Source organism: Diachasma alloeum, unplaced genomic scaffold (assembly GCF_001412515.2).
Source record: "Diachasma alloeum isolate Michigan unplaced genomic scaffold, Dall2.0 Dall_scaffold_00213, whole genome shotgun sequence".
In the NCBI taxonomy this organism is placed as follows: Eukaryota; Metazoa; Arthropoda; class Insecta; order Hymenoptera; family Braconidae; genus Diachasma; species Diachasma alloeum.
In genome coordinates, this window is record NW_021680378.1 from 1,497,685 (window position 1) to 1,508,253 (window position 10,569).

At 35.2% G+C, this 10,569-nt stretch overlaps 1 protein-coding gene across 1 annotated transcript; it reads right to left on the minus strand.

The window, feature by feature from the left end:
* Positions 1 to 4,333: 4,333 nt before the first annotated feature.
* On the minus strand, positions 4,334 to 10,204 carry LOC107037069. Its single transcript, XM_015255395.1, has 4 exons — positions 10,126 to 10,204; positions 9,168 to 9,236; positions 4,527 to 4,751; positions 4,334 to 4,440 (listed from the first exon to the last, which is right to left on the minus strand). The coding sequence occupies exons 2-4, from the start codon at positions 9,234 to 9,236 to the stop codon at positions 4,363 to 4,365; spliced, it is 372 nt and encodes a 123-aa protein (XP_015110881.1). The 5' UTR covers positions 10,126 to 10,204; the 3' UTR covers positions 4,334 to 4,362.
* Between the last annotated feature and the right edge of the window lie 365 nt (positions 10,205 to 10,569).

Sequence of the window (10,569 nt, forward strand, 5' to 3'; positions counted from 1 at the left end):
CGGTGGCCTCTCCAGCCAAACGATCGGCTTCCTCATTGCCCTCAATTCCAGTATGTGAAGGAATCCATTCGNGAAAAGAGTATGAAATCTTTTTTCTAGGGGTTTCGATGTTCTATAAGAAAGGTTTTTTCATATTTTTTGGTAAATCTAGTGGTTTTGGAGATATTCTGAGGTTTTTAGAACGAATCAATGAATCTGGGGTATTTCGTAGAGATGAGTGGACTCCTCGGATTGACGAATATCTCCGCAATGAAGGGGCGTAGGGGAGGTTGTGAGGGCGCCTTTTTATGGCGAATTTTATAGGCTACAAAAAAATATTCAGAGATTTTTTGATAACCCTAGTGGTTTTTGAGATTTTTTGGAATTAGTGCGGACATCGATTTTTGAGTTGTATTTTCGCAGTTTTTTTATTATCTCAGTAATGGGTGATGTTAGGAAAAAAGACTATAAAATCGTTTTTGCGGGGGATTTGATGTTCTATAAGAAAGATTTTGTCATATTTATTTATTTATAAATCTAGTAGTTTTGGAGATATTCTGAAGGTTTTAGAACGAATCAATGAATCTCTGGTATTTCTGGGGTATTTTTCTGGGGTGATGAAGGGTGGCAGGAGAGATTGTGGGGGGAGGGTCTTTTGTGGGGAATTTTGTGGGCTACAAAAAAGATATTTTGAGATTTTTTGATAAGCCTAGTGGTTTTTGAGATTTTTTGGAAATAGTACGGACATCGATTTTTGAGTTGTATTTTCGCAATTTCTTGATTACCTTGGTAATGGGTGATGTTAGGAGAAAAGACTATAAAATCTTTTTTACGGGGAGTTTAATGTTCTATGAGAAAGGTTTTTGCATATTTTTCAATAACTCTAGTACTTTTTGAGTTACGATGAATTCTCTGTGACTTATCCTAACGAATCAATAATATATCCCTCCCTAACTTTCAGATTAACTCGGCAACGGGTGGCGTTACAAAAAAACACAAGAAAACCTTTTTCATGCAGAATTAAATTCCCTACAGGAAAGTTCTTATGACATTTTCCCCTAAAACCACTCGTTTCCGAGACATTTCCCCGTTTCTCGTGGAATCGAGTGAAAAACTAAGAAAAATGTCAAAAAATCTGACTGTCCCATCACCATCTCCAACCCCTCCGTGACCCAACTACCCCAATAGACCCCCCGTCCCATCCAATCATTAAAAGTGAAAGTAAACCCAAGAACCTCCTCTCCCCCGTCCAAATGCATGACACCGGATGATGCAGTCGACATATCCAAGAAGATGTGGCGAATTATGACGTGCCCCGAGGCACTGAGAATTCCACATAACAATCTACCTACGTAAATACCCATAATGCAACTAGGTTACAGCCTAGAATATCAGCACTTATCAATTCTTGAATAATATTTCGTTGGAAATGTCACAATGGAGCATTTTAAAACGACTTTGAATTTCTAATTAATTTCAGAATGAAAAGAGAAAGGTTCTTGTCAACTGACTTTTAACAAAATTTATGGATGAAAAAAAAAATACAGAAACATCGTATTACGAAATGTGCGTATATGATTATCGTGAGCTTCACTAATGTTCGATATTATCGTGAGAAATGAGTAAAAAGTGCTGACATCCTGTTTTTATCGACCACTCGACTTTCTTCCAGTGCCTTTGGCCTCCAAAGGACGCCGAGTCCTTTTTTTTTCATAACTCTTATTTTTCACGATTGACTCTTTGTGGGAGTTGTCAAGGCCACTGGGAGAAGACCCGTCCCGGAGATTTTACACCCGACATTGAGAAAGAATTTCTCGGAGAGGATCATTTATCATCAAGTGGAAATTCCCGAAAATATTCACAACTTTTTTTTTTCTCATCGCGATTCACATTCATTGACATTCCCTTCTCACTCGCAGCTGTCAATGACAGCTCTCGCAGACACTACGTGACTGAAATTACGGAGAGGGTTTTAAACGTCCAGACAAATCCGCCGCGTCTTCGGATAAGATCCCCCCCTGCCTTATCGACAGGATAAATCCGATCAATCGATTATTTGGATCGATGGAATCTCGATGTGCCGAAAAGTGTCTTGACATTTTTTACCGCTTCGGGAAAAAGACTTTCACTGTGATTGATCTCTGGGGGACGGGCAGGGGGGGGAGTGTATCGGCGTAACAAATGGCGCATGTAAAACACATAGCGAGACTCGAACGGAAAGTGTAGCGAACAGGAGAGGTTTCGGTTCTGAACGCCGGGGCGAGGCGACCCGATCACTTAGCTCCGAGTCGCCCGTTGGGCCACTCACTTTCTATTGCCCAATCATGCCAAGAAATCGCCAACATTGAAGGGGGGATATACATTATACTGTACAATACGACCTCGATCAACATTCACATCGATTTCATTTTTTTTTTTTTGAGGAATTTGATGGAGATTTTGTCACTTTGTTTTTTGGAATTATGTTTAATGGTTTAATGATGGTTACCCACCGCTGTGGACAAATATGTAGGGGTGGGTGGGGTAAAAGGGACACTCTTGGAAAAAATTAACCAGTAGGGTAAAACGGACCCCTTTTCTTGAAAAAAACAATTTTTTTTCAATACATTTTTATTTCAAGAAAAGTTCGTTTTACCCCCCTTCAGTAAAAAAAATAGGTCTGGATTTAATTTGCAGTGGTGTCATAATTATTTTTGAGGTAATTAGATACTGATACTTGTAGGATTATAATCATGAGGACACAGGATATTTATTTTAATGGAATAAATGAACGTATATTTGACTTATAAAGATACACCGTCAAATGAACTAAGTTGCTCTACATCTTCACAGAAACTTTTCTTTTCAACGCAGTATTTTCCAAAGGACTTGTTGTCTCTAATATTTAGGCTATAATGAATTCTTACTCTAAATATCTGGCGACACAGCTTCTTCTCATTCCTCCATACCATTTCAAAGAATTCTTTATTCAAACCACAATACACACACATATTCACTGATTCCACATACTACTAAAAGTAGTAGCTTACGCAGATCATTTATGTTAGGAGGTCCCTTTTACCCCACCCATCCCTATGTGAAAAGAGAATATAAGCCAAAATATAAGACATATATCCTATATCCGGTATGTGTGAAAATATGGTAAACTGGCCCAGGATTGTATATCAGTAGCGAAGTTGTAAAACGGTTTAAGTCGACTTATCTCTTAGTTGAGTTTTTGAAGAATATCTCCGAATTTAAAGGAGATAATGGAATTTTTGTAATAACCTTTTTTCTAGAGCAAATTGAATGCTACAAAAAAGGTCTTCATAAAAATTTAGCTATCTTCCTTGAGTTCCGAGATATTCACTAAAAACTGGCCAATAGTCAAAATCGACTTAATAGTATATTTCTAACCTAGGGAGGGAAAGGATCCTCAGCCGCCAGTGCAATTACCAGCCGAGCCGAAGGCGAGGTTGGTAAGCACGCGGCTGAGGGTCCTTTATTTTACCTCCCGTGGTTAGAACGCGATTTTCCGTCTCGGCGTAGGCGTAAAGTCAGAGTTCCCTCCCGCGAAGCGGGAGGGAAATGTAACTTTGCGCCCGCCGGGACGGAAACCGTTTTACCACTTCACTACTGATGTGAATTATAGATGAAGAATTATATGCGATTTCATATAGGACAAGTAAATGACTCATATATCCAATATATATTTTCATAAAATATATAAAAAAAAAGAAAAAGTAAATTTTTAGGCACACACAACGGTCGCGTGCTTCCAACGTTCCTTTTCCACACATGGTATTAAAAATATCGTTCGATACTCATGGGAAAAGTGTTTTTTCCATGCTGACCTTCACTTTTCCTCGTCCGGGGGTTGGTATTGGCCGTTCCCCAAACTCGTAAAAGTGAAAATCACTACGAAAAAATATAGTTCACGACTAGTGCCATGGGATTTTTTTACTCGCGTGGTTATCCAGTCGTCGCCTTCCGCTCGGACGCCAACTCCGCTCTAAAAAACCGCATGGCACTCGTCCTGAAATATACTATTTCGGCCCAGTAACGAAATATACTATTTCATCACGATTCATCTCATGAAATTGTCTCTCTTCATCGATATTTTGTGGTAGAGTAATTCCTGGAGAATCTCATGTAACACAAAACCAAAATTGATGACTGCGCATGCAGGGAATACGATTCTATTAGAATAATTCATTTGTTTTACAAAATTGCATTTTTATTTCTCATTGAGAAATTATCATTATCGACGGTGAATAGAGAAACTCTCCATTCGACCGATGTCCGCGGGTAAATGAACCGATTGAACAGAACGGAAAAAAAAAACAATTTTTGTTTTCACAGTTTTTATCAAGTGCATAAATAGAAGTTACAATACATCATAATTTATATTCTGTTTCCATTGGCATCTCTGTACAAATCGTCATTGATACCGTAGAGCCTCGGCGAATCGATGCAGTCCACCTGGGAATTAAAATTCGATTCACGGTGTAAGTGACAAAAACGAAAAACGAAAAAAAATCATTTAATAATTAATCGATCGTTGAAACCTTGAACCACCAATCGCAGACGCGAGTGGTCTGACTGAAGACCGTGCCATTGGGGCACAGAAAGCTGTACATTCGGCCGTTGGGAAGGCACCAGTGCCAGACCTGACATCTCGCTTCGGGATCTGCATAATAGCCGGGCAATTTATTTCTGCAGTTGAAACCGAGTCCGAACGGAACGGAATTGTAAATTGGGTAGTCCACTCCTGGTCGATACCCATCAATTTGCTGAAATAATTAACATCAGAAAATACGTAACTTGAATTTTGAAAATTGAAATCTGAGACAAATTCTAAACCAAAGTTTAGAAGCTCAAACATAATGCAGTCTTATGAGGAAATTGAGCGACTGTAATGTTTCAATTGTCCTTTGAAAGTCCCGCGTCAATTGATCTGGACGAGTGGAAGAATTTATTAAAGTAGCTCTACCCTTACGGTAAATTCAAAGATTATTGAAAACTGCAAAAAAATTGCAGAAAACTCGATTAGATTCGGAATTCTAATTTTTTTCTCAATTGAACTATCATTTTGATTTTTCAACGAAGAAATGTTTAAAAATCAGGATTTAACCCAGTGTCTTATGTGAAAATCAATATTTCCATTGTAATGAAAGATTAAAATCTGAATTTTTTTTCATTAGATGTGAAAAAATCAAGAATTTTGTTGACACCTCATAAAAAATAATCCACCGTTTTGCAAACAAGTTTTATTGTTTATTTATAAGAAGGAAATGTTTGAAAAAATATCAATATTTTGCGAAATTTAATTTAGATAATGCTGACTGGGTATGAATTTTTTAAAAAAATTTCCATGCAATTTAGTTGAAAAATTTAAAAACTGAAAATATCCAAAAGTACAGTATGGCACGGCCGAAGGATAGAGCTACTTTAATTGCTCCAATTGTGGCACTCGTGATTTGGCGAGTCACTTCGTACCTTACTCAATTGAACTGGCTCTCTTGCTTCCCGACCTTTACCGTGCACGGTTCGTTCACTCTTTACTCTTTGTATTTGTCCATTTAATTGTATTTGGAAGCATTGAGCAAATTATATTTATTTATTCATTTCACATAATAGTTTCTCCCGTTAAGATTTAAGGAATATAAATTTTTATATACAAATTGCATAATATTGAAACTACAAAATAAAAATTTAGTTGGGGCAAAAGTATCAAAAGCGAACTAGAATTCATCTGATTTCACGAAATAAAATATTAATGACCTAAATAAACACATAAATTATTACTCGACTATTGTTTAAAAAAATCATTTAAAGAAATAGTTCATGGGAACAATTGTCTATGGTGAATAATTTTCTTTAGACTGTTTGAATGTATTTTTCATCGTTACACTGAGAGAAATATGGACATATCACAAAACTAATTTCTTGGCATAGATCGGCATCAATCATTACGTTAGTAATATTATGAGAAGTTGCACCTTACAGTAATTTAGATTTATTTATCGTTATTGAAATTTGAAAAATAATCTAATAATCGGTAATTCAATTTCTCAATTATTGGTTGATAAAATAATTCGCAATTTGAAAATTTAGATTGATGGTTATTTTTAGAATAAAAAATTGGTGAGTAATGTTAACAATTGACTTATTCCAAATTTAACTGTAATTCAAAATTTCGATTATGCCGATGTCTGTTTCTTGGGTCAAATATCTCTAAACGCTTGGGATAAGAATCCTGTGAAATGTTCATGACTTGAACACGAACACTTGCCTCAAGAAATCGTTTATTTCGTGTAAAAAAATGAGAAAATTACTAAAAATCCTAAAAGCTTAGATTCTGTGAATCATGGATCAGAGACTTTCATATTGAATAAATACAGAATTTATATAGGGGAGAACCTTCATATATTTCTAAAGTATAACCGTCACTAGGTCTCAATCGTAATGAGTTTGAAGGAAAGCAATAAAATCTTTTCCTTCTCTCAAACTTATTTTATGTCTTCAGGAATATTATCTAATTTCCAGAAAAAAAGATGATTTTTTTATTCAGTATTATTTTCCTTTTCTTCAAAGAGCACCGATTTCCTGTCTGAAAACTATCATGAATTGATCGAATATGCATGCGAGGTTCTCCACTGAAGAAATTATTTTTGTCATATTACATTGACTTTCCTCTCAGTGTACAATATCAGAATTTTCGAGCAATATGTCTGAATCTAATGGAGATAACGAAATTTTCGTAATAACCTTTTTTGTAGCCCTTATTTTTCTCTACAAAAAAGATCGTAACAAAAAATTCTCTATCTCCCTTAGGTTCCGAGATATTCATTGAAAACTGGACAATAGTCAAAATCAGCTTCAATCGTTTCACTCCTTTCCCGCTGAAATGTTTCGTAAAAAGGTTTATTTTTAAATATACTCTAATGGAAGAAAAAAAATAAAAACAAGCAGAGGTAGAAGCCTATTCTACCGAAGCTTTTTTACTGTCGCTTTTTGTGATACTACTTTCTCTCGTTTTTAATTTCTACCAATTCCATTGGTAGTATGCTTCCGAATGGATCCGTAGTTATTCCATTCCAAAATCCAATTCCACTTCTGTGATGGATCGAACTCCCTTGAACACATTACATTTTCAATTAGGACCGTATAAGTTAACTCAGCATGGACCTGATGTAGTTCCCCGGATCAGGTCGGGGCTAGGATCTCCGTATAAGATCCCACACGGGTGCCCGGTTCAGGGCCTGTCTTGACCACGCGTTACATTCATGATCAGGACCATATAATTCAATAACCAGACACCAACCTGATATGAATGATGAATTTGACAGCGTTAATAGAAGTCTAAACCACTTCACAGTCAAAAATAGGAATCTGATCTCAAAAAAAGAAAAATTGAAATATCTCGAAAACTTTCAATTGAATGGTACCTATATTTTGATTTGCATCGATAGCCACCACTCAGACGAAAATTTTGAGAGCAAGCAGAATGCATTTGGTCCAGTAGTTTTTGAGATATTAAAGGAAGAATTTTCGATTATAAAGTTAAATATCTCATGAACTACTGGGCCGATTCCGCCCACCGACAATACCAGCCTTCCTTACCAACGGCGCTATAATCATACAAAGTTCGAAGTTTTTATCTCAATTATTTTTTGAGTTATCGTGGATACAAGCGATTTTTTGAAAAAAGTGAAAAAATAGAAAAAAAAACCATTCTCCGTAGTGGATTCATTAGGTTTTGATACAAAAAGATAGGTATTATCAAAACAAAGATTTTCGGATAAAAAAAATTTTAATTGATAAAGCCGTTGATGAGATATTCGTGAAAAACCATTTTTGAGAAAATGCTATATCTCAGGAACCACTTAGTCGATCAGGCTGAAATTTTGCACATGTCTGTCTCCCATTAGGACCTATTATGAGCCAAAATTTCAGATTTTTCGTAAAGACAGTTTCAGAGTTATTGATGACTTTCTGGACAAATGCGCATGCACACACACACACGCACACACATACATACATACATTTGCTAAAAATATCAAATGTCGACGTTTCAGATCACCCTGAGTCATATCCAAGCAAAATTAGAGAATCGAAAAAAATTGCGATTACAAAGCTTCCACTCGGAAGCAAAAATCTCATCATGCGAACGGTTCTAACTGTCTGACGAAAACTATTCAATGGATTGACTTCCAATTAGGCTCGATAAGTATCGCCTATCAAGGTCTGCATTCACTCTAAATTTGAACTTCAATCTATTCACTGGAATTCTACATAGTGACCGGAAAACACTGCTCTCCAAGCGGATACCCAAGTTGTATTCATTCTACATGACTTCACGTTATAACAACAATTCATCATCCAACGTGTGATGCTAACATTGATCTCAATTCGATTGGAGCAACTTTATTGTTCCCCCTGTCGTATTCACCTTCCGGTGAAAATGAATGGATTGCGCAGTCTTCATACACGACTAACTCCCCTTTTTTTTTATGACGCAGGCCCTTCCTTTGTTCAATATTCACGTCAACATTTCATAATTCTAATTTTGATCGAGATTGCAGACAAAAATGGATATTACGAAATTTAATTTTTTTTAAACATCATTTTTCTCGAGAACGCGATTCAGATTGTAGCAACGCGACCTCTCATTTCTTATATTTTGATTTCTTATATTTTTTGCGTTTTTCATATATTTTTTATATTAAAACTAAAAACTAAAAAATGAAGAAGAAAAATAAAAAAAAAACAAAAATGAAGAAAAAATAAAAAATATAAAAAATTGGAGGTATTATTAATCACCTCTGATTTCTTATATTTCTCATTTACATTTTATTCCCCTCCGTTGAACAAAAAAAAAAGAATTTCATCGTTGGAAGGGATAATTCACTCGTGTTACGAGATAATTGCTGAATGACAGAAAATCATGAGAAGAAGTTGGTAAAAGTGAAAATTTACGAAATTCCAAGCGCGCAAGATTCAATTAATTAATTAGGTGTGGGTAGACTGATGAAGTACACGATACAATTGTCCCTGTTACGAAATCGTGAGATATCTCACTCGAATTGCACTCATTCACAGTAATTTTTTCTGACTCTATGTAAATTAGAAAATCAAATTAACAGAATTCGCATGTTTCCCCAGATCAATTTACGCTCACGTATCAATTAATTTTTTTAACTCACCGCCATTGTTGACTGATACAGGAGGGCCCCGGCGAAGAGCGCGAGACCACAAATCAACCTCGAAATCATCTAAAAATTGACAATAAAAAAAAAATCTTGAAACAAAATGAAGAAGCTAAAAAAATCGAAAAAAAAATCGATTAAATTCTATGTAAATAACACAAAATCACGTGGTATAAATCGCAAAATAATTTGAAAAATCTGTATGAAAAAAAATCAAGTCGTTTTGTTATATAAAAAAATTGCTAAAGATGCAAAAAGGTCACTTTGAAATTTTCTTAATATCACAAGAATAATCACTGTTTGAAACCTTCAACGAAAAATATCAACTGTCATTTATAAAATTTGTTGTCATTTTTCTGAGAGACAATTCGTAAAACGAATTCATTGCGTCGATATCATCCAAAAATTTACAATAAAAAAACTCTTGAAACAAAATGAAAAAGTAAAAAAAAATCAGTTAAAAAATTTATTAAATTCAATTGAAATAAAACAAAATCACGTGTTATAAATCACAAAAGAGTTTGAAAAATCGGTATGAAAAAAATCAAGTTATTTTCTTTAAAGATGTTTTAGATGGAAAGAAGCCACTTTAAAAGTTTTTAAAAATCACGAGAATAATCACTGTCTCAAACCTTCAACTAAAGATCTGAACTGTCATTTATAAAATTTATATTTCTATTTTTCTGAGAGACAATTCGTAAAACGAATTCACTGCCTCGAAATCATCTAAAAATTTACAATAAAAAAACTCTTGAAACAAAACGAAAAAGTAAAAAAAATCATCTAAAAAATTGATTAAATTTACTTGAAATAAAACAAAATCACGTGTTAAAAACCACAAGAGTTTGAAAAATCTGTATAAAAAAATCAAGTTATTTTCTTTAAAGACGTTTAAGATGAAAAAAAGCCACTTTAAAAGTTTTTAAAAATCACGAGAATAATCACTGTCTCAAACCTTCAACGAAAAATCTCAACTCTCATTTATAAAATTTGTTTTTATTCTTCTAAGAGACAATTCGTAAAACGAATTCCCTGTCTCTTCCTCAATTCCAAGATGCTCCAGTACAGTTGGTATATATATGCTCTCAGGTGAAGACACATTGAAGAAGAGGGGATGTTCTGAGAGCCCCTCTTACAAGTGTATCCCACCCCCTCCCCAGCGGACTGGCCATGCGATTCCATCGCTAAATAAATTCTGTGAAGTCTCTGAATTGTTTTGGTACGATGATCGTTGTTGCGCACGGCTGGGGTCTCTATTTCGTAACAGTCATCTTCGGAGCTATCGTTCAACAGAAGAGGAGATGTAATAGTCGGGCAGTGTCAGGGGTCAAGGGATTCAGCATCGGGGAGAATAGGGAACTTGGGTGAATTTTTTTTCAATTTTTCATCACTGGTGCGT

Excerpts from the sequence above, each read along its gene's own strand:
- LOC107037069 (XM_015255395.1), bottom strand. The coding sequence starts at position 9,236 with ATGATTTCGAGGTTGATTTGTGGTCTCGCGCTCTTCGCCGGGGCCCTC. Across the intron at positions 4,752-9,167 it reads TGTATCAGTCAACAATGGCG|CAAATTGATGGGTATCGACC; the intron begins GTGAGTTAAAAA and ends TAATTATTTCAG. Across the intron at positions 4,441-4,526 it reads TCTGCGATTGGTGGTTCAAG|GTGGACTGCATCGATTCGCC; the intron begins GTTTCAACGATC and ends TTTAATTCCCAG.